Source organism: Mesocricetus auratus, unplaced genomic scaffold (genome assembly GCF_017639785.1).
Source record: "Mesocricetus auratus isolate SY011 unplaced genomic scaffold, BCM_Maur_2.0 Super-Scaffold_100004, whole genome shotgun sequence".
NCBI lineage: Eukaryota > Metazoa > Chordata > Mammalia > Rodentia > Cricetidae > Mesocricetus > Mesocricetus auratus.
The window spans coordinates 38,143,014-38,167,385 of NW_024429189.1; the positions used below are offsets into that span (position 1 = coordinate 38,143,014).

The window sequence follows — 24,372 nt, forward strand, 5'->3', positions numbered from 1 at the left end:
TAACAACAACAAAACCAGCTCTGCAGTGGTGGCACACAACTTTAATCACAGCACTCAGGAGGCAGAGACAGGAGGATCTCTGTGAGTTCAAGGACAGCCTGGTCTACAGAGTAAATGTCAAGACAGTCAGGAATACACAGAGAAACCCTATCTCAGAAAACAGACAAACAAACAAAAAGCAAACATCAAAAGCGAACCTAAATTGAAACCGATTCATTGCTGCCATTGGGATGGCTCAGCCATGCATCCTGAGGACCTGGGTTTGATTCCTCCAACCCACAAGCGGTCCTCTAATCTAATAAATGTTTTTTTGTTTTTTTCTTTCCTTTTTTTTTCTTTCAGAAAAGGTCCCACTGTGTAGCTGTGGCTGTCCTTAAACTCACAGAGATCCGCCTGCCTCTGTTTCCCAGGTGTTGGGATTAAAGGCATGCCTGGCCCAATGATTTTACTAACATAAATGATTTTTTAAATCAACTCATTGCTTTAAGGCAAATTTCTCTCATCTGTAGCAAGCCAAGGAAGTATTATCGGGATTGAAGGAAGCTTTCTGTTTACTCCCAAGAACCACAATTTAAATGAAAAGCCCTGGGGTTGAATTATAGCAAAAAAGAAATAAATTCCTCTTTTCTAAGCGTTTCTCTTTAGCTCTGGCTCTGTCAGATGTCTCCAGTGGAGATAGGGCTGGAATGTGGCTACAGGCTGGGAGTCTACTTAGTGGATGTGTTGCTAAAATCACAAGCCCCTGAGGTCGGTCAATGGAAAAGGTTTGTCACTTAACCATGTGCCTCAGTCAGTCCGAAACAGTCTAGTGCCTTGGTTTGATTAGCAGCGTCTAATTCCCAATAGAAACTACAGAATTCCCCCATATAATTGTCTGTTTTCTCTTCTGCATTAAATGACTGTAGGTACCTCATCACATCTGCAATGATGCAGTTTCGAAAGCCGTACTTTGGAAGACCAAACTAGTAAAAATGAAGAAATGTTTGAGATGTCCGTTTCTCGTTGAACTGATATTTAATACACTTCTCAAGTGGCGGGAGAACCACATCCTTACTGAAGCAGCTTTAGGAGTCCTTATTCTGTGTAAGGCCTACATTAAAGCCAGATCTGTCGGGAGCAGGGTACTGAGTGAAAGCAGTTGAACTACAGTATGTATGGCAAAGATTCTGTAAAACCTGAACTTTCAGAGTAAAGTCCAATCATGTGGGTTTTTTTAAAAAGGCGTGCACCACCACCACCACCGCCACCCCGGCTCCACCACCACCACCACCACCTCCACCACCACCACCGCCACCCCGGCTCCACCACCACCACCACCACCTCCACCACCACCACTGCCACCCCGGCTCCAAATGCCTGTTCTTAAGTAACTGTCTGGTTTCCATTGCTCCTGAATGGCTGGTCTGTCTTGAGATGCACAGAACGGAGATCTCAGAGTCTTTATGCACCTTAGAGCAAAGGGCAGAAACGATCATATGCACTAAATCATCAAGGCCGGAAATGCAAACTTCGTATGGTCTCCGGCTCTCGATCTAGTTTCTTGTTATGTTGTTTTCTTTTACAAGACCACGGAAGCCATACACGAGGGTGTGGCAGGAATGTCAATCATACACCTGGGATGGAGAGGCACATGAACACCTCGTGAGTGGGCCACCTGGACTCACAGCTCAGCTCCCATGCCTCAGCCACGTTTCTCCATACATTCTATAAAAAGTCCCCAAGCCGTAAGTCAAATGGCGCCCCCTCCCTGGAACCCGATCCTATCACACAGGAGCTCTGCTCGATTTCAATTGAGTTCACACCTGTGAACCTGTTCTAAATTATCTTCCAAAGAACTCATCCTCTCTGCGGTCTGAGAAATTTATTCTTCCAGTTCACGAGATAAGAACCTAGAGCATCCGGCTTCACGGAAGTTTCTTGTGGGTGTGAGCTAGGGCACCGCAGCTCTTGAGTTAATTAAGCCCGGCTAAGCTAGAAAGCCCCATCATACTCAAGGACCTCTCTGGTTCAGTATTTTCTGAGAGTCCCAAAAATAAGACTGAAACTCAACAGTAAGAACGTCTTAACTTCGTCTGCAACCCTGTCGAGGTCAGAGGATAACATCCAGGAGTCAGTCCTCTCTGTCCACCATATGAGTTCTGGAGACGGAACACAGGCAGGTTGTCAGAGCTGACAGCAGGCACTTAGCTGCCCAGCCAACTCGTCAGATCACTGTAAAAAGCATTAACTGAAAGCCTTCTTTGAAACACCATTGCCCATGCTTCCTTTGGGTGTGCTTCCGAGTCATCCCCGGCCCCCTCCCTGCCCCTGCCCCCTCCCTCTGTGTGTGTGCATATGTGTGTATGTGTGTGTATCTGTGTGTGTCTGTATGTGTATGTCTGTGTGTGTGCCTGTGTGTGTATGTCTATGAGTATCTGTGTGTGTCTGTGTGTCTGTGTGTCTCTGTGTGTATGTCTATGAGTATCTGTGTATGTGTCTATGTGTGTGTCTGTGTGTGTATGTCTATGAGTATCTGTGTGTGTGTCTGTGTCTGTATATCTATGAGTATCTGTGTGTGTGTGTGTGTGTGTGTGTGTGTGTCTGTGTGTCTGTGTCTCTGTGTGTATGTGTCTGTGTCCCCGTTTGAAGGTCAGAGGACCATTTGAGGGAGTCAGTTTTCTTCTTCCACCACATGCTTTCCTGGGGTCAACTCCAGTCACTAAGTTTGGCAGCTAGAGCACCTTTACCCACTGAACCATCTCTCTGGACCTACAGCTACTTGAAATATAAAATGAGACAGATTTCCTACAGTTAATTTGGATTTTGTAAAATCTACCTGCCTCTAAAGATGCCATATTTTCCACGTCATACATAGGTTTAATCAAAACTTTAAAAGGTGGAGATCTTGGCAAGAGATGAAAGGAGGAATAGGTGGTAAGTTTTACATCAATAGCATGTAGCTGCCGCCTCCTCCTATTTCTTGATAAAAACCCATTAGTTCCAACTCCCCCCTGTGCTAACATTCACTTCAAGAAAAATATGCTTGGACCTGCCTCACACCTACATGCCTTTCACGCTGCGAGGAGCAGAAGTGTGGAGACAGGCCGAGTGGCTGCAGCACTTCTGCTGAACTCAGCATGGATCTGGCACCCCCTGCCCCTCCTCCACCCACCTATGCAGTCCTCCCAAGGCCCCCTCACTGCCAGGGGTGGAAGAAAGATCAGATAAGGGCACATAAAAGGTTATACAGTGACCAAACAAGCATCTGCTGTGGGATGGTGGCAAGAAACAGAAACTTGCAAGCCCTCTGTTTCTCCACACCCTCTGAGCAAAGGAGTCCAGAAGGGTAGATTTTTATCTGTTTTCTATCTTAAGTAAATTCACTAATTTAGTGAATCTGGACTTACAGGCAGAGAGCAAGGACAGAGGGGCAGGACTCCAGTGACTCCAAACCGTGAGCACTGCTCCTCCATCCCTCCCTCAGGACGAGTAAAACAGTCCTTACACACAGCCTTTTCAGCAGCCCGAGTAATTGAACCCAAAGCCTCCTGCATGCTAGGCAAGAAGCAGTCCGCCACTGAATTCCATCCTCAGCCCTTCAATATATGTGCTCTTTGGGGGGCCGGGGGAGGGCGGAGGTCTGGGGGTCCACGGCAGCATTTCTCTGTGTAAACCTGGAACTCACTCAGTAGACCAGGCTGGCCTTGAACTTGTAGATCTTCCTGCCTCAGCCTCCAGAATGCTGGATTAAAGGTGTGTGCTGTGGCCCCCACACACACACACGCACGCACCAGGATATTTTTTTATTATGTTTGAAACAGGGTCTCACTCTAGGCCGACTCGCCTTGAGATTGCGGGCTTTGCTGGCATTGCAACTGTGAGCCACCACACCCAGACAATTGACAGAATTTTCAGCCAACAATTAAAACAAAGATTTATTCCTATTTTATGTGTATGAGAGTTTTGCTTTCATGTATATGCATGCACTATATGTGTGCCTGGTGCCCTTGGGGGCCAAAGAGGATGTCGGATCCCCTGGAGCTGGAGTTACACATGGTTATAAGAAGCCATGTGGTTAGCAGGAACAAAACTCAGGTGAGCAGCCAGTGCTCTTAACTGCTGAGCCACCTCTCCAGCTCAGCAAACATCTTAAAGCAAACTTTTTTTTTGTCTAAGAAATAATTGAGCTGATCATAACAAGTATAGGGGATCATCTATCCAGTTTCTTTCTTTTTTTTTTTTTTTTTTTGAGACAGTTCTGAATGGTCTAGGATTTACTGGGGAAACTAGACTGGTATCAAACTCACAGAGATCCACCTGCCTCTGTTGGGATTACAGGCACACACCTAGCCTTCTTTCTTCCTTTTAGGACATGCCTTGCAGTAGCCCAGACTGGCCATGGAACGGAACACGGCTTTGAACCTCCTGAGCGCTGGGACTACAAGTGGACAGTGCCACACCCAGTCTAGATGGTGAAGGGGATGGAATCCAGGACTTGGAACACTCTACCAAACTAGTTACAGCCCCAGCCCCTGAGGCCAGTCCTCATCAAAGCCTTGCCTGGGCAGTTAGTAAGAGTCCTGTTCCTGTCACCTTACAGTGTCCAACTTTATCTGACTTAAGCAGAGAAATTAATGACAGTCATGTCTGAACAGCTGCAGCAATTCAGGGCTCCCATGGCTCTCCTTGCAGAAACACAGCTTGAGGTGTGACTTTCTCTGATGGTGTCACCACCATGTTAAATGACTTGAAGGTGCACAAGTCCTTAAATCCCCAGAGGAAATGAACACAGGCAGACGGTGTTCTTCTGCCTGGGGACAAGAAGAGCATCATCCTGGAGGAGAGCATGGAGATCCTAGGAGGTGATACAGGGCAAACTATGGATGACCACACACTCCTTTGGCAAGACGCTGCCAGACAAGAACTGTTTCTGTGCTCTCTATGATGCAACCTACGAGATCAAGGGGGGCAAGGAGGACTGGATGGTCATCCCTGGAGCCCCCTGAGAGTGTACCCCTTCAAAGCAAAATGACCTGTGCCAGCTCCAAGGAGGCCATCAAGAAGCTGACGGGCATCAAGCATGAACTGTGAACAAACTGCTAAGAGATCAAGGACCACTGCATCCTGGCAGAAAAACTTTGCCACAGGCAGCACCATCATCTCCCTGGAGGGCAAGCCTGCGAGCCACCTCTAAGCCCCTCCCTGGGGCACCTAGTAGCTCTAGACTCACTCTTGGGTGCTGCAGGCACCAGCAGGCAGCAGGCAGCAGGCAGCAGGCAATGCCTTCACCCCAATTACCAAACATCTCCCCTGGACCTTCCTCCCTGCTCCACAGTTCTGGCCCTCACAAGCTGTTTTTCATATTGATATTGTTCCTCTTAGGTTGAGGTCCCCTCAGGCAGGCATTTTGGGGGAGCCTGTGTTTCTTTTACTTTTTTCCTTTCTTTTTTTTTTTTTTAAAGATTTATTTATTTAGCCGGGCGTTGGTGGCGCACGCCTTTAATCCCAGCACTCAGGAGGCAGAGGCAGGCGGATCTCTGTGAGTTCGAGGCCAGCCTGGTCTACAAAGTGAGTTCCAGGACAGCCTCCAAAGCCACAGAGAAACCCTGTCTCGAAAAACCAAAAAAAAAAAAGATTTATTTATTTATCACATATACAGTGTTCCACCTACATGCCAGAAGAGGGCACCAGATTGAATTGTAAACGGTTTTGAGCCACCATGTTGTTGCTGGGAACTGAACTCAGGACCTCTGGAAGAGCAGTCAGTGCTCTTAACCTCTGAGCCATCTCTCCAGCCCCCCTCTTTCTTTCTTTTGGTGGTGTTTTGTTTTGTTTTCTTTTCAAGACAGGGTTTCTCTGGGTAGCCTGTGTTTCTTTTTTTTTTTTTTTTTTTTTTGGTTTTTTGAGACAGGGTTTCTCTGTATTGCTTCAGAGGCTGTCCTGGAACTTGCTCTGTAGACCAGGCTGACCTGGAACCCACAAATATCCACCTGCCTCTGCCTCCCGAGTGCTGGGATTAAAGGCGTGTGCCACCAACAGCCAGATGTAGCCTGTGTTTCTTAAAGACACCACTACTCCCCATCCTACACTGCCAATTTCTAACTGCTATAGTGATGCTGTGCTTGTCTGTTCAGCTCTGCTCTGTGTGTACATGGAAGGTTACAGCAGAGACCCCCTGTACAGTCTGGTAGCCTTTTCTTTGCCCCTGGTCCTGGCCACTCATGGAAGCAAGACAGTAAGGAACCTTCCATATACACTAAGACTAACAAACCAGGAAAAACATCAGTGAAGTAACAGTGGGGTGGGGGACTAAATAGGCATGGGTCATTAGAATCCCAAAGCCAGGCATGGTGGTGCACGCCTTTAATCTCAGCACTCAGGAGGCAGAGGCAGGCAGATCTCTGTGAATTTGAGGCCAGCCTGGTCTACACAGTGAGTTCTATGACTGCCATAGCTACACAGAGAACTCAAAACCCAAAGGAAGGAGTTCCAAGGAAATGTTGGCATTCACTGACCCCCACCGTACATGGCAGCCTGCTTAAGCAGGAAGACCAGAGTGAAGAAAGTTTGTCCCAGCCCTTAGAAAGCCTTGCTCTTCTCAGGGGGACATCTTTCTCTTCCCAAAGTGCTCAGTGTCCTTATCGTGCCCAAATCAAAATCTGTTACTAAATATGTCTGTCCTCATTAATATGTAAAAGGCCGTGAAGTCCCAGTGTTCTGTTTCATAGAAATGCTTGCACTTGCCAGGACATTTTAGTTTTATGGAGTCAATCTTCGGGTACAGGATGTCATGTATGAGAGTCAGGACATTAGATCCTCTTCTAGACAGAGAGCAATAGAATACATCCCATCAGGGAACCATGAAGGTAACCCTCTCTCACAATACACGTGGCTCCATTTGCTGAGCACTTACTCATACCAACTTCTGCAGAAATATCTTCTCGTCTTTATTTCATAGAAGAAAAGACTGCATGCAGCCTCCTCTGGAGCCTTCTGAATAGCCAGACTGATCACGGCCATCATAGAAGTTCCTAGCCAAAACCAGAGTCCACGGCATCCAGGAGCAATCCCAGAAGAGGACCCATTCTTCTGCATTACTAATGGGGGAGGGGTTCTGAGAGACAAGACCACCCACATCCATCCTCCTCTTCTCTACTGAACCCTGTCAGATGCCAAACTGTATTCTCAAGGCCTGGGGAAGTTCAGCAGCAGCCAGCTCTAAAGGCAATAAAAGAATACTCCGGAAGTTCTATAGAGCAATGTGCCAGGTTGACCCGTGGTCACTCCTGGCTATGATGCCATTGGGATTTCTGAGGTCAATGTGGATTTCATCTACAAACCAAATACAACCTCAAAACATGCCATCCGGTATAAGGTACAATCAATACTGTCCTCACAGGCACTGCTGGCCACATCTCCTAATGTCTTAATGGGCCAAAATCACTGCTCCAGCTGCCCCAAAGAGATTTTTATCCCATGGTGTGTGTGTGTGCATGTGTGTGTGTATGTGTGTTCAACTTAGAATTCACTATTCAGCCCGTCTAGCCTCAAATATGCAGGGATCCTCTTGCCTCTTCTCCCAAGTGCTGGGATTACAGGGGTGCACATTCATACATATCTAGATCAGTATTCTGAAACTTCTCAAAACCAAATGAATTCTTGGCCTAGATATAGCCCCTACAGTGCTTGGGTAAGGGGAGGATGTTGAGAGACAGCAGCAATGGAGGCTGAGAGATGGCTCAGTAGTTAGGAGCACTTGCTGCTCTTACAGAGGACACAGGTTTAACTCCCAGATCCACAGAGTGACTTGAAACCTGTCTGTAACTCTAGCTCCGGGGGATCCAATGCCCTCTTCTACCTGTATAGGATGCATGACACACATGCAGGTACTCATACACATAGAATAAATTTGTGTTGGAAGGTGGCATATGCCTTTAATCCAGTACTCAGGAGGCAGAGGCAGAAGCAGGTGGATCTCTGTGAATTCTAGGCAAATCTGCTCTACCAAGCTAGTTCCAGAACAGTCAGGGATATACACACACAAAAAAAGTAAAAAAAATTATAGAAATGAATAAAGGAAGGAAGGGAGGGAGGAAGGAAGGAAGGAAGGAAAGCAACAGCAAGCTAGACATAGTAACGCACAGCTCTAATTCCAGATGCTGAGGCAGAAGTATTGCTGGGAGTTCAACCAACCTGAGCTACATATATTGACGTGTCAGGCAATGCTACACAGCAGACCCTATAATCCAAGAACTCTAAAGGTAGATAGAGAAAAGAAGACAGAAACAGCAAAACAATTCAGTAACATCCACACATCGGGAATCCTTAGTTACCTGTTGAAGCTGCATCTCAACACGTGGTGATTACACTGGCTTTGGAAAGATTACTGGCATTTTGTCCAGAACAGTGTCCATGTCAGTCAGCATCATGGATGGGTGAACTTGGGACCATGGTAACCCACGATGAATATACAGATTCTCATTTAAGGTCTCTCTGTGGAAGGAGAGATGTTTTTAGGTCTTTACTAAACTGAAAACAAGAACTGAAAATATATTCTTCCTGGTTAAGTACTCAGAAGTGAATGAAACCAAAATGGCATTATTTTAGTCAGAGAAGAGTATTTTTCAGATTTGCCTGGAACATCCTTCCTTATCTAATTTTATGGGATGTTTCCTTCTGGGCCTGTGACAGTTCTACAGTGTGTCTTGGGAGCCACAATATGGCTGTGGCTTGGCATAAGAACACTATTAGTGGCCTGGAGAGATGGCTCAGTGGTTAAGAGCACTGACTGCTCTTCCAGAGGTCCTGAGTTCAATTCCCAGCACCCACATGGCAACTCACAACTGTCTGAAACTCCATTTCCCGGGGATCTGACACCTTCACACCAATGCATATAAAATAGATAAATAAACAAATAAGCAAATAAATAAATAAATAGAAAACCACCAGCTTATAAGGAGATTATCAGCACATTTTAGATAAACAGAAGTCAGAAGAAAGCCCCGATTTGGGGTGGGGTGACAGGAGGGGGAGGGGCATCTAAGAATCAGAGTAGCAGAGGTGAGGGCACTAAGAATCAGAGTAGCAGAGGTGAGGGCACCGAACTCCGCTGACTCCCATTTCCTCTAATCTGGACCGGCACGTCTGGCCAAATTCCTGCCTTTGATGCCGCTTCTGAAACCCTGAAAGATGAGCACAGCCCACATCCGAGCACTGTTTGCTCTCCTCTGAAAGGAATGATCTCCATTCATCCTTACGGAGGCAGAGCTGTAGTAACAGGAAAAAAAAAGCAGTGACCGATTCGGTTGTGATGGTGCGCATGGCAAATACCTAATGTGCAAAGTACTTTACTAAACATCTTTTAAGTTTAAGACAGCAAGTTTCCTGTGTAGGGGTGGTGGGGGCGGGGGGGGGGGGGGGGGTGGGTGCACAGAGGTGGACCAGACACAGACAACGCAACACACCCCTGTAATCCCATCACTCGGGACCTCAGGCTTGTAAAATGGGGGCTAACCTAAACTATACAGCAAGACCTTGTCTCAAAAGGAGAAAGACAGTGGGAATGAACCTGTATTCTAAACTACAGTGGAAGCTGAGGCAGGAGAATTTCTTGAGCACGTAGCTTTGAAAGCTGCCTTGACAGCATGGATCTCTAATGCCAAAACGGGAGAGGTCAATGAGTGGCGGAAGCCTGGAGCTGGGGACCCGCTGTTTCATCAATGATGGTGCTCGCAGAGTTTGTTTTCAAGCTAGAAGGAAATGCTCAGAAGAAATAAAGATGAGGAACTGGGAGACTATGAAGTGCTCCATTGTATAACACTTTATGATTCTATCGTCTCTCCAAGTTGAAAGGTTAATCAGAAACTTCAGGGCACCATAGTAACCCTAGAGCTGAGCATCCAATGCTAGCATTTGACCTGCGGGACTTTGGAATGTCATACAGCTGAATGACCACACAGATGAAAAGTGACCCACTGGTGTCTTACACAACTGACAGAGGAAGATTTTTCTTGAGACAGGACCTCATTTTGTAGCCTAGGCTACCCCAAAACATATCATATAGGCTGCTCTCAAACTTAAAAGAACCCTCCTGACTCTGAAGCCTGGGATTACAGACAGGCCTGAGCCACCATGCCTGACTTCTGCCAAGGGAGAAGTGATTTGATTTTTAAGACAGGGTCTCATGTGGCACAGGGTAGCCTTGAACTCACCATGTAGAGGGAAATGACCTTGAATTTCTGATCCTACTGTCTCCACTTCCTAAGTGCTAGGATTACAGGTGTATACTACCGGATTATTTGGTGCTGGGGATGCAACCCAGGCCTCCGTTCACTCTCTCCCAACGGAGTCACATTCCCAGTCCTGTTTTGTTATTGTATCATTGTTGATATTTTGTGATTTTTTTTCTAATCAGATGTAGTCTTCATTGACTTCAAATTCATCTTGCAGCTGGAGATGACTTTGAATTCATGACCTCTCCCCTCCAGCTCCCAAGTGTGAGGATTACAGGTGCCTAAAACCAGGCCTGGCTTCCTCCTCAGATTCCTGTTGAATAAAATCTTCATAGTGGCAAAAGAAAAATCACAAAGGCTGTGAAAGAGAATTTGATTAATAAAACCCCTCCCCAGCCCTCTAGAGTGACAATTATGAAGCCAGGAAGTTGCCCTTAACCAAGGTGACTGTGGATCAAGATTGACACCCAGTGGCCAAGTCCAGTCTTTTTCATTGAAATTTCCTTTCTGTCTTTTGATTTTTTTTTTTCCTTTGAGTTCTGGAGACACGATCTCACTCGGTATCCCAGGCTGGTCTAGAACTCACCATGTAACCAAGGCTAGCTACAGACTCTCCACCCACTTGACTCTACCTACATCCTGACTTCTGGAATTACAGGCTTGAGCCACCACACCCAGCTAATTATCCATTCTTCAGAATATGCCTAAATCTGTTCTTGCTTTTGTTTTCAATTGTTTTAAAGATGTATTTGTTTTTAGCCACACATGCCTTTAGTCCCAGCACTCAGGAAGCAGAGGCAAAAGGATCTCTTTGAGACCAGCCTGGTCTATATAGTGAGTTCTAGGAGAGCCTGAGCTACCTAGTGAGAGAGACCCTGTCTCGAGGGGGAAGAAGATTTATTTTTATTTCATGTGTATATAGCAGTCTTGTCTGCTGTGCACCGTGTGTGTACCTGGTACCCAGAAGAGGGTATCCCCTGGAACTGTAACTACAGATAGTTGTGAGTCTCCATGTGGGTACGGGGAATTAACTCAGAAAATAATTGTCTTTGGTGTTCCCCAACAACACACTTGAGAAGTCAGTATCCTCCCAGTTCAAAATGACCCCGGCTCCTGTAGAGAAGAGACAAAAGACCTCTCTTCTTAGTCACCAGGTAGTGTCAACAACTTGACATTTTCCATGTTCTCTGACCCCAACAGGGACATACCCAAGCTAGGCCTGGCCACAGAACTATTTCTTATCAGCAGCCCCAGGGCTCCTGACCTGACCAGCATGATGGCTACTTAAAAAGAGTCCTGGAATTCCAGGTAGCCAGGCACAACATCTCCTGTTGAACCCTCCTTGATCAAGTCGTTTTAGTTCTTAGGAAAGATACCATGGAGGGGGAAGAAAAAAAGAAAGACACCATGTCCAGCTAAAATTAAACCTAAAAACAGAAAAAGAAAAAAGCAGAAACAGATTGAGGAGTATTCTTAAAAATAGGCACTAACCTGGTGGGGCGGTGTGCACCAGCATCCTAGCACTTTGCAAGCTTCGACAGAACCCCGGGATGTTCAAGGTCAGCCTGGGCTACACTATCTAAACCCTTCTCCAAAGAAAGTGGGGTTGAGGAGGTGGATTACTTGCAAAGTGGTAAAATGTGCACCATGCAAGCATGAAGATCTGAATTCAGATGCCCAGGACCCACAAAAGATGGCAGGTGCGGCTACGTTCGGAAGACCCAGTGCAGGGGGGAGCCGAAAGAAGGAGCCCTGGGGGGTGATGGCTGAATCAGTGAGCTCCAGATTCAGTAAGAGACTGTCCCAAAAATAAGTAGAGAAACAACTGAGGAACAATGCACGCGCGAGCGGGCGCGCACACACACACACACACACACGCGCGCGCGCGCGCGCGTGCACGTGCGCACACATGAATTACTCTTCGTATTTTTCTCTTCTAATTTCCTTTCCAGCCTCCCCAACGGGCCTCACTATGTAACCCTGGCTGGTCTCAAACTCCCCATATAGAACAAGCTGGCCTCAAACTAAAAGATCTGCCTGTTTCTGACTTTCAAGTTCTGAGATGAAAGGTACGCGCCCTTATGACAGGCACAATTTTGGAATGGTTTTTTATTTGAGGGGGGTTGGTTTTTTTGAGACAGTTCTTATGTAGCTCAGGGTGGCCTTGAACTCCTAAACTTCCACACTCCACCTTAACAACACTGGAGCATTCTACATATCTTTCATCTTACTGTCAGCACCACATAAATTCTTCTTGTGGTTGAAAGCATGGTTGAAATTCCTGGTCTATCCTTGCATGATCTACTAAAAACAACCATAGGATACTCTGTTGAGTTTACTAAACAAGAGCTACAGGTGTGTTCTTTTGCCCTTCTCCTTGGCTTTGTGGGCAGGGCATCCATGTCCTCCCCCATTGCAAAAAGATAAGACTCAGCAAACTGTAATTCTAGTACTTTCGATGCAGGGGACTGAGTTCAAGGCCTGATGAAGTTATTTAGTAAATTCCGTGTTAGGCTGGGTTACTGGCGACCTGGAGCATCTATGAAGTGTGGTGGTATGTGCCTGGTCACCTCCAAATCTGGGAGGCTGTGCAAGTAGGATTGTGAGTTGGGAGCCAGCCTAGACTACATGGGAAGGCCCTGTCTGGGGAAGAGAAAAGAAAAAAAAAAAGGAGAGAGAGAACTATGGATCTCCCCCTTTGATTTCAGCTGGCTTCTGAGGCAATAAGCAATAGAAAGTAGCAGAGGTGATACTTTTAGCTTCCAAACCTAAGTCAAGATGTGTTTCTGACTACCTTGTGTGTTCCTGTGCTGTGTGGAAATCCCGCTCACAGAAGAGGCCATGGTCAGATTCTCAGTCCCAGCAAAGGCCTTAGCAGCTAGCAAGCACGGCCAGTGAGTGCAGACTGAAGACACCTCCTGAGGATTCAGCTGCCTCCCTGCCCCCAAATCATACCCAGCTACTGCGTCTCCCATCAGAGGCCACAGGTGTTGGTGGCAGGGGGTGGACCGTGGGAGTGAGGCTGCAGAGACAAGTCTGTCTTCCTATGTATGCATGCTGAAATTCACACATCCATAAATCCAATAAAGTAGTTGTTGCATTTCAGAGTGATTTGCTACATGTCAATAGAAAGTAAAATAGAAGAAATTGTGGGGGTGGATATCTGGGTTCCCAGGGAGAAAGCTAACATGGGAGAGTAACTATGTTGAACAGAGGGGAAGTTTCCAAGTCTTCAAGAAGACCGGAAGCAAACCTCAGTGTGATATCCTTAAGTGCCCTGTGGCTCCCCGAATCCCTCCAAGGGTATTTTGCAGCTGTTCATGAGTTCTTCCAGTTTTCATAAACGATTGCTGGGGACATAGTTCTCCTTTCTTACACTCCTGGTGATGTCACACATGGTTTGTAAAGCTAACATACACTTGTGGTAGAAAGATTAAGAAGTAGAGCTGTATCACACAGTCCCAGATCAGCTTCTTCATGCAGAACTTGTTATGGTCTAAGCTATGCTGCCTGCTAATCTTGTCTAGGAACACCTGGTCCAGGGCCTTCTCCCAAGATGCCAGCAAGCAGCACATCTCATAAGTCAGAATTTTCTTCAAGTTCATTATTGCTCCTGATTGCTTCCTTCCTTCCTTTCTTTTTCTTTGAAAGTTTTATTTTTATTTTATGTGTATGAGTGTCTGCCTGCATGTATGTATGTGTACCACATTTATGCAGTGCTGTTAGAGGCCAGAAGGGAACATCAGATCCTCTGGATCTTGAGTTAAAGCCATCTGTGTGGGTGCTGGGATTTGAACCCAGGTCCTCTAGAAGAACAGTGTATGCTCTTAATTGATGAGCCATCTCTCCAACTCTCACTACCCTTTGTCTATTGCTGTAAATATGTTTTACCTCTTTCTTTTACCGAAAAGCAACCTAGCAGTGGTTATCAAGTGACCAAATTACTCTCTGTCTGTCTTAAATGGCAGAGATACAGGTACACAAAGTTTCTGATGTTGACAGAGGAAAGGAATGGCTTCCCCTTCTTTTATTTATTTTATTTGTTTGCTTGTTTGTTTTTGTTTTTGAGACAGGGTCTCTCTAGGTAGCCCTGGCTGTCCTGGAACTCGCTCTGTAGACCAGGCTGGCCTCAAACTCACAGAGATCCATCTGCCTCTGCCTCCTGAGTGCTGGGACTAAGGTGTGTGCACCACACCGGACTAAGTACAGGTTTGTCTTTTGATTTTGTGTAGGGAGTTGAACCCATGGCCCATGCTCACTACTATTCCACTACACTAAGGAGGAGTACTCTTTTCTCCTCCCAACCTGATTCCCGAGGAGTCAAAAAGCATGGCTAGCACAGAAGCCCATAGTATGGAGACAAGAGAAGCGTGTCCTGCTCTTAGGGTACTTACCTACAAATGCCCCTATCAGGGTCAACACTGCATTTATTTGTAACTTACCAAGACAGAATCTGAAGCAGCCCAGATTAGCTGGAAATCCTCCATGCAACCACAAATGACTTTTTACACTGATCCTCCTGCCTTCATCTCTGGAGCATTGAGATTAAAGGCATACATCAACCATGGCACCCAATTTATGTGGTTTGTGCAGTGCTGGGAATGAAATCCACATCTTCATGCATGCTAAGCAAGCACACTATTAATTGAGCACACACACCATGCACATATGCACTTATGTGAATTCACACACCACCCCAGATGTCTTTTTTTTTTTTTGATAGGGTCTTCTACATAGTCCTGGCTGTTCTGGAATTCACTGTGTAGACCAGGCTGGCCTCAAACTCAAACTCACCTGCCTCTGCCTCCCAAATGCTGGGATTAAAGGCATGTGCCACCATGACAGGCCCTTCAAGATGTCCCTTTTTTGGGGGGTATGGGTTTCAAGACAGGATTTCTCTGTGGCTTTGGAGCCTATCCTGGAACTAGCTCTTGTAGACCAGGCTGGCCTGGAACTCACAGAGATCCACCTGTTTCTGCCTCCCAAGTGCTGGAATTAAAGGCGTGCACCACCACTGCCCAGCCAAGATGTCCCTTTTGAATAAAGAATTTTTACATTGCATTCCGTCCCAGAACTCATAATGAGTCTGAGATGACAATAATAAAAAAAAGCCATGTGTTCATGTGTCTGACAGTGTTAAAGTACAGGACCGGAGCTGTGCATTCTGGCCTCTGCTTTGATGTGATCTGCAGCAGCCGGTTCTGAGACAACACATGATCGTGGGTTCCCATTGTTGGAGTAAACATGACCTTTCTTATACCAGGGGATTGTGGTTTTGGTCCATTGATTGTGGACAGCTAGGGATCGGCATACAGGGTGAGAGGTAAGCAGTAAATATGCCAGTGTGTTAGCACCGCTCAGTTCATAAAAAAGCACTGAGGCAAAACCGACATCGAGACTTCACAAAAGCAGCTGACGTACTCCGTGTTTCAGAGATGGATTTATGGCTGATTAACCGTCTAGGACTATTCTAACTCCTCTACCTAGAGAAACACGCACTGAGACAAAAGAGTGATTGATCTGAGTGGGAAAGGCCTGCGTTGTGAAATGAGAGAAGGGAGGCTGGCCAAGGCAGTCATTTGGACATTCGGTGCTTGCACAGCACTGCCGCGGAACTGGCATTTTGCAAGAGACTGGCTTTGGTTACTGCCGCTATTGTCCAGATCGCTATTATTGTGTTGTTTTAAACTATTTTGGAGTAAGGTGATAGTTAAATCTGTCGTGGGAGGGTAGCTGGACCACAAGATTTACTGGCAGCTTTTGAAGTTGCTATCACTGGAATCCAGAGGGAGAAGATATCAATCAGCTCTCATTGTGTAGACATCGATATCATCACGCTGTTACTAGGAGAGAGGGGAGGTGCTTTGTCCTTTAAAGGTAGTTACCTGCTCAGTACATGGAACCTTAGCACGATTTCAAGGATGAAAAAGAGTCCACGAGAGGATAGTTTAAAAATGCAATTCCTCTTCTACCAATAGCTGCACACGCATCTATTTCCATTGATTTGAAACCCAGAAACACAGGCAGTCAAAGCACTTGGGAGACTGAGGCAGAAGGATTGGATTCAAGCTTCTGTCAGCCTGGTCAGTGTGGTGCAATCCAGACCAGCCAGGATTGCATAGCAAGATCCTATCTAAAACAGTGCCTTAGAGGCTGAGCACGGACTGCTTCTAAAGAGCTCGGGTTCGGTTCCTACCACCCACGTGGTGCTAGCAACTGCGGGAATTCCAGTTCAGAGGATCAGACTCCTCCTGGCCTCTGCCAGCACTGCGTGTATGTGGTGCACACACTTACGTGCAAGCAGAACACACACACACACATAAAGTTGGGATAAAATAAGTCTTTTTTTTATTTTTGAGACAGGGTTTCTCTGTATTGTTTTGGTGGCTGTCCTGGAACTCCCTCTGTAGACCAGGCTGGCCTCGAACACACAGAGATCCGCCTGCCTCTGCCTCCTGAGTGCTGGGATTAAAAGGTGTGCGCTACCAATGCCCAGCCAAAATAAGTCTTTAAAAAAAGAAGAAGAAAAGAAAGAAACATGATCAAACCAAGAATGTGCTGCTTACACAGCTTGACATGGTGGCACATATGTATAATCCAGCCTGAGGAGGTAGAGGCAGGAGGATCTGAAGTTCAAGGCCAACCTGACTCTGTGTGTGTGTGTGTGTGTGTGTGTGTGTGCACAAACGATTCACCCTCTTCCCTACTCTTCCTTTTATTTTCTTTACCTTTACATTGTCTTTCTCTACTCTCTCTGCCTCTCCCTATTCTGTCTAACGTCAATTGTCATAACTGTGGTTACCACTACCTTCCTCTAGAACAGTGGTTCTCAACCTGTGGACCAAGACCCTTTGAGGGGTCAAATATCAGATATCCTCCATATAAGATATTTACATTATGATTCATAGCAGAAGCAAAATTACAGTTATGAAGTAGCGACAAAAATAATTCTCTGGGGTTGGAGAGGCGGCTCAGAGGTTAAGAGAGCACTGAGTTCAATTCCAAGCAACCACATGCTGGCTCACAACCACCTGTAGTGAGATCTGGTGCCCTCTCCTGGCCTGCAGGCATACATGCAGGCAGAACGCTGTACATAAGAAACGAATCCTTAAAAAAATAATTTTCTGATTGGGGGTCACCACAACGTGAGGAACTGAATTAAAGGGTGGAGGCTTTAGGAAGGCTGAGGACCGCTGAGCCAGAGGATCTTCGAAGAGGAGAACTCAGCTCAAGGAAAAGGAGGGCTGAGTCTAAAAACCGAGGGGACCTGCACAAAGACAGAGGATCTGCAAACAGGCGAAACCGGTTGGGTGGAGTTTAAGTTGGTAGTGAGTAACAATTAAAAGGTAAACAAATAGCTTGGGTTTCTGAAAGTGGAAAAACTGGATTCTAGATTCTGCCAACTACTGGACATTAAGCTCTGAAAACATGTGTACCACCAGGCCAGGCCTGGTGGCTCATGCCCACAATCTCAGCACTTGGGAAGCAGAGGCAGAAGGATTTTCAGAAGTTGGAGGCCTGCCTGGTCTACATAGAGAGTTCCAGGCCACTCAGGGTTACACTGTAAGACCCTATGGCAGTTTGAATAAAAACAGCCCCTACAGACTCAAATGTTTGACCGTTTGGGCCTCAGTTGGTAGAACTGTTTGGGACGGATTAGGGGGTGTGGTCTTGTTAGAGGAAGTGTGTCACTGGTGGCAGGATTTGAGGTTTCAAAAGACCCGTGCCACCCCCAGTGTCCTCTCGGCCTTCCTGCAGATCAAGGCCTGAGCTCTTAGCTGTCCTTGCCATGATGCCTTAGCACCACCATCACAGACCCAAGCCCTCTGAAGACCAAAGCCCAATCAAATGCTTTCTTTTATAAGTAGCTTTGGGCATGGTATTTTGGCCCAGCAATAGAAAAGTAACTAAAGAAAGATCCTACCTCAAAACTATAAACTTCTTTAAACAGACTTTATAAGTTTTCTGGGATTTTAAAGATTGGTTTCTTTTTATTCTGCACATATGGGTGGTTTGCCTGCATACATGTCTGGGCACCACTTCCATGTAGTACCTTTGGAGGCCAGAAGGAGGCTTTATCTAACTCCTTGGAATTGAACTTACAGGCAGGTGTGAGCAGCCATGCGGTGCTGGGAATGGAACCTGGGTTCTCTGGAAGAGCAACCAGTGCTCTTAACACTGAGCCGTCTCTCCAGCCTCAACAGCTGATTAGCATTAGTACTTGGGAGGGAAACTGGTGCTAACCAAGAACTAGCTGTCTCTACCACTGTATCACAAGTCATTGGTGTTCAGGGTTCAAACTCTTTCATGATAGCCTGGTAGGCAAAATAGAGGGCTGGCTATAACAGCACTGCAATGTCCCAAGGACGGATCATACCCAGTTTGTTTGTTCACTGATACAGTTGATATATATATATATATATATATATATATATATATATAGAGAGAGAGAGAGAGAGAGAGAGAGAGAGAGAGAGAGAGGTACATGAGCAGACTGCTAGGGTCTCGTTGTGTAGTCCAGGCAGACCTCAGGCTCACGGGAGACTTCTTTCCCAGCTTCCCAAGTAGCCAGGTTGTTTTCCTGGTCTCTACCAGGAGACTTGGCTTTACTCACACCCATATCTCCAGAGCATATACTAAAGGTTTAAAAAAAACTTAATGAGTGAATACGTGGGACAGGTCTTTTACAACAATTTTGGGGGGTGGGTGGTTTTTTCCTGAGACTGGATTTCTCTAGGTAGCCCTGGCTGTCTTAGAACTCTCTCTGTAGACCAGGCTGGCCTCGAACTCAGAGATCTGCCTGCCTCTGACTCTTGACTGCTGAGACTAAAGGCGTGTGCCACCGCCACCCAGCTTCCATAAGTGTCTTAATATTCATATGATTGTACACTGCATAATTGCAGAGCTAAGTGGCTTTGATGGTGCATGTATGTAGTTCCAACACTCTAGAAGCTGAGAAAGAAAGATTGCAAGTTCTAGGCCAACATGAGCTATGCAGGCCAGCCTGAGCTACATCGTGAGACCCTGTCTCTGTGGTGGAATTTTTTTTTTCCAAACAGGGTTTCTCTGTATTGCTTTGGAGGTTGTCCTGGAACTCACTCTTGTAGACCAGGCTGGTCTCAAACTCACAGAGATCTGCCTGCCTCTGCCCCCCGAATGCTGGGACTAAAGGTGTGTGCCACCAACCCCGGTGTGTGGAATATCATTTTTTTTTCTTTTTGGTTTTTCGAGACAGGGTTTCTCTGTGGCTTTGGAGGCTGTCCTGGAACTCACTCTGTAGACCAGGCTGGGCTCGAACTCACAGAGATTCGCCTGCCTCTGCCTCCCAAGTGCTGGGATTAAAGGTGTGCGCACCAACGCCCTGCCCTGAATATCATTTTAAGGTGTGACTTTTGTTTGTGCTGCATTTATTCAACTCTGTGAAGCTGTGATTCTTTGCCTGTCTAAAATATCCTATGATCTAATAAAGAGCTGAATGGCCGGCCAATAGTAAGGCAGAAGCAAGGACGGGCAGGGCTGGCAGAAAGAGAGGATAAATAGAAGGAAAAACAAGAGAGGAGGGAGGAGTAGCAAGAGAAAGGGGAGAAGGACGTCGGGGCCAACGACCACCCGGCTCCCGGTCACCCGGCCCCCCCGGCCCCCAGACCCCGGCCACCCAACCACCCAGCCCCCTGCCCCCCTACCCCCCCGCCGGCCCCCCGGCCCCCTGGCCACCCGGCCACCCAGTGAGTTTTGGAGTGAAAAAAGAAAAAGTAAGAAAGACAAAAACCCAGAGGAAAAAGGCAAACGGGATAATTTAACAATAAAAAAAAAATAGCTGACTAGAAACAAGCCAAGCTAAGGCTAGGCACTCGTAACTAAGAATAAGCCTACCTGTGTGATATCTGGGAGCTGAGGGGCAGGTCCCCCAAAAAGCCAAAAACAACGCACAACATGTCGCAATAAAAAGTCATATTTACTGTGTGTCAACTCTTAAAAGATGAATACATGGAAAAAGAGTTATGTGACCACCAAGTGACTTGAATCTGCAAGGGCCAATTTCCCCAGAATACACCAACACACATTTGCATACAACTGCAGGGTTGTTTTACAATATGAACACAGCATGTTAGTTTAGTCCCTGATGATCTGAGGAAAATACAGAACAGTACAATAAAAAGCATCTATGAAAGAAATGGTATAGTCCCCATGCACGGCAAGTCTCCACAAACTCTCTGAATTCCATCTGAAGTCTGACTGATGGGTAGTTAACAGTGATTTTTGCAGTCAGATGGATAATCAACACTCACTCGGCTTCCTAGCCGCTGTTCTAAGAGGTAACCACACGGTGTCACTATTGTTCTAGGAAAAAACTTGAACAGCGCCCTTCCACCCTTCGCTTTTCAGAGTCCTTTTTATTTTTTATTTTTTTCCTTTTAAATTAGTATTTGGTGGTGGGGGGAGCCAAGGGAAGGGGAGAGACTAGCAAGATGGCTCATAGCAGTGATTCTCAACCTGTGGTGATCCCTTTGGGAATCACATGTCAGACATCCTGCATACCAGATATTTACATTATGATCCATAACAGTAGCAAAATTACAGTTGTGAAGCAGCAACAAATGTAATTTTATGGTTGGGATCACCGCAACATGAGGAACTGTATTAAAGGGTTGCAGCATTAAGAAGGTTGAGAACCACTGGTTTAGAGGTTAAGGGTGCTTCTTCCTTTTGTGGAGAAGCTGGGTTCGATTCCCAGCACTCACCAAATGACTCACAATCATCCATAGCCTCACATATGTGTTACACATACACACGTGCTGGGGAAACATCTCATACACATAAAAATAAATGTGTGGGGGTGTGGTGTGTGTGCTGCTCCCCTCCCGCCCCCCCCACCCCCCATGTCACCAGCATAATGTCAGCAGACAGCTCTGTGGAGTGGGTGCCTCGAACACACAGAGATCTGCCTGCCTCTGCCCCCAGAGTGCTGGGATTAAAGGTGTGCGCCACCGCCGCTGGGCTATTCTTATTTTATGTGTGTTGTTATTTTGCCTGTATGTATGGCTGTGCACCATGTGCAGGCGTGCAATGCCTGGAAGCGGCATCCCTTTCTCTAAAAAACGGGAGTTACAGACAGTCGTCAGGCACCACGGGTGCTTGGTATCAAACCCTGGTCCCTGGAGGAGCAGCCAGTGCTCTCCACCACTGAGCCACCTACCCAGCAGGCCCCTCTCCCCTTTCTTCACATGTATTTGTTAGCGAGGGAGGGGGGGATAGCGTGCACATGCTATTCTGTCAGGCACGTGGAGGTCAGGGGGTGATTTTCCCCATGTGGGTCTCTATATCCAACTTGGACCATCAGCCTTGGCAGCAAGTGCACTTCCCAGGAAGCCTTTCCGGCAGCCAAAGAGCACTGCATCTCTACCCTAGGAGTTGTGTGGGCTTTTAAATAAACACAATGTTGACATAACTCATAGCCCAGGCATAGGAACCTGTATGCGCCTCCGACACTGGAGCAAGGGGGATCAAGCAAGGTGAGGCTTTAAAGCTGGCCTGGAAAAGCACGACACCTGTCTCTAAAAACAACAAGCAGGGCTAGAAAGATGACTCCGAGCCTGTGTTTGCAAGCCTGGTGACAAAAGGCCCTTGAGAGAGCCCGCTCACACCCAATAGCCCCCTGTAAGTTATTCAGTGTGGAAAATGTCATACGAACCCTGTGTCTATCCAGATGCTAAGGGTAACGTCCATCTACCACTGCTGAGGTAAGTAGCCACCGCCATATTTGAATCCTCCGCCTGACCATGGTTCTTCCTCCTGGGCTCTGCCAAAATGCAAGCAAAAACCCTGAAACATTCATGCAAACAGTTTTGTTTTTGTTTTGGAAGCAAAGACTTTTTAATGAATATATTTTACAAATACACTGGAGAATCATGCAATGCTGCCTGCATTGGATGCAATCCTGGGCCACAAGTCTGCACATTCCTTTGCAACTGGACCTGTGATAGCAGAGCCTTTCATTTCACCTTTATTGTTTACTATGACCCCTGCATTGTCTTCAAAATAAAGAAACACCCCATCTTTTCTTCGATATGACTTTCGTTGTCGAATTACCACTGCTGGATGGACCTTTTTCCTTAGTTCTGGTTTGCCTTTCTTAACCGTGGCCATCACCATGTCGCCCACGCCAGCAGCGGGAAGTCTGTTCAGCTGTCCCTTGATGCCCTTCACAGAGATGATATACAAATTTTTGGCGCCTGTATTGTCAGCACAGTTGATCACAGCTCCTACCGGAAGACCCAGGGAAATCCGGAATTTCGCTCTGGAGGACCCACCATGTCCTCGCTTCGACATCTTGGCCGCCCGGAAAGGGTCAGAAAGCCAGTTTTGTTTTTTTTTAATGTGTAACTCTCATGCCACAAAATAATTATTATTCTCATTCTTTTTAAATTTCATGTGTAGGAGTATTTGACTACATCTATGTGCATGCCTGGTGCCCTCAGAGGCCAGAAGAGGCCATCAGATCCTCTGGAGTTACAGATGGTTGTGAGCCACCATGTGGGTGCTGGGAACCAAGCCCAGGTCCTCTGGAAGAGCAGCCAGGGCTCTTAATCACCGAGCCATCTCTCCAGGCCTCTTCTTTTTCTTATGCTTACTCTGCTATTGTTTTTAAAGATAGAGTATCACTATAGCTCAGGATGGCCCCTTTCTAGTTCAGGATATCTTCAAACCCACAGCACTTCTCCTGCCTCAGCCTCCCAAGTGCTGAGACTACAGAACAAATCATCACATCTGTAGGGAAAAGGGCCAGCCAAAGAAACACATCCCAAGAAGAGCCAAAGAAACACACCTTTGGCCCTTCAACCAGAACCAAAGAAATGCTCCCTGACCCTGAAACCAGTGCCAAAGAAACACACTTTGTCCCTGGAATCAGAGCCAGTGAAAGATATACACCCTGGCCCTAAAATTAGAACCCAAAGGCTAAAAAGGGACCAGTGAAAGAAACACACTTTGGTCCTAAAACCAGAGCCAAATCTGCCCCTGACCCTGAGCAGAAAATCAGTCAATCCCTGGACACAAGATCTAGCCAATGTGTGCTCAGGGACTAAAATCTAACCAATCCCACCCTGGAAATCTTCTCCCTGGAAAAAGTACACCCAAAAGGAGCCCTATATAAGCCCGGTACCTGTTCACGTGGCTGTTGTCTGCTTCCACTGGCAGAGGCAGCCGCTCTCCTGGATTCTTCCCTCCCAATAAATCTCTTGAATGAGGTTTGGGTGAGACCTTCCTTCACTGGATGGAGCGAAGGAGGAGAGAAGTAACTTTTTGCTGGGGCCAGAGCTGAGTGGAGCAGAGTCAAGCAGAGCAGAGCAGGCCTGTAACTTTCCCCGGGGCAACCTTCCCCTAGCTAAGCAGAGTTGCTGCACTCCAGGAGGGGACCTGAGCGGAACTGTAACAACTTCACTGGGAAAGCCCTCACCTGTGGGAGCACAGCTGTTACACTGAGGTAGCCTTTCCCGGGAGCAGGGCTATAAGCTTACGGTGACCTGTGGTGTTTGGCTCCGGGTTGGCAGAATACTTTTCCATTCCAGCTGTAACACTCAGTATTCTTTGGCTCCTGAGTGCCAGGATGCTTACATTTACTCCTCTCGCTCGTTCACCCCCCCCCCCGTCTCTCTCTAACCCTTCTCTTTCTCTTCCTCACCCCTCTCTCACTGCCCCCTCACTCACACTTCTGTCTCTCTCTCTGTCTCTCTCTCTCTCCTTCATCTCCCTTTAGCTCCATTCTCTCTCCTCACTCTCCTCTTTCTCAGCTCTCTCCTCTCCCTCTTATCTCTCTCTAATCTCTCTTCTCTGTCTCTCCTCTCTCTTTCCTCTCTCCCCTTCTCTTCTTCTCTCTCTTCCCTCTCCTTGTCCTCCCCTCTTTCCTCTCTCCATTCTGTCTCTCTTGTCTCTCCTCCCCCCTCCTCTCTGTCTCTCTCCCCGTCCCTTGCTCTCCCTCCTCCCCCTCTCTCCCCCCTTGCTCTCCCTCCTCCCCCTCTCTCCCCCTTGCTCTCCCTCCTCCCCCTCTCTCCCCCCTTGCTCTCCCTCCTCCCCCTCTCTCCCCCCTTGCTCTCCCTCCTCCCCCTCTCTCCCCCTTGCTCTCCCTCCCCCTCTCTCCCCCCTTGCTCTCCCTCCTCCCCCT

The 24,372-nt window shown here is 47.0% G+C and overlaps 1 protein-coding gene and 1 long non-coding RNA gene across 2 annotated transcripts in view; both read right to left on the reverse strand.

Moving 5' to 3' along the window:
* The window catches only part of LOC121140375, a 53,191-nt gene that overhangs the window by 11,898 nt on the left and 16,921 nt on the right, over positions 1–24,372 (reverse strand). Inside the window, exon 3 of the long non-coding RNA XR_005877178.1 lies at positions 8,313–8,472. This is a non-coding gene — a long non-coding RNA (uncharacterized LOC121140375). The remainder of the gene's footprint in view (positions 1–8,312; positions 8,473–24,372) is intronic.
* LOC121140374 (60S ribosomal protein L23-like) lies at positions 22,080–22,561 on the reverse strand. The gene has a single exon (XM_040745516.1). The coding sequence runs from the start codon at positions 22,539–22,541 to the stop codon at positions 22,119–22,121; it is 423 nt and encodes a 140-aa protein (XP_040601450.1). The 5' UTR covers positions 22,542–22,561; the 3' UTR covers positions 22,080–22,118.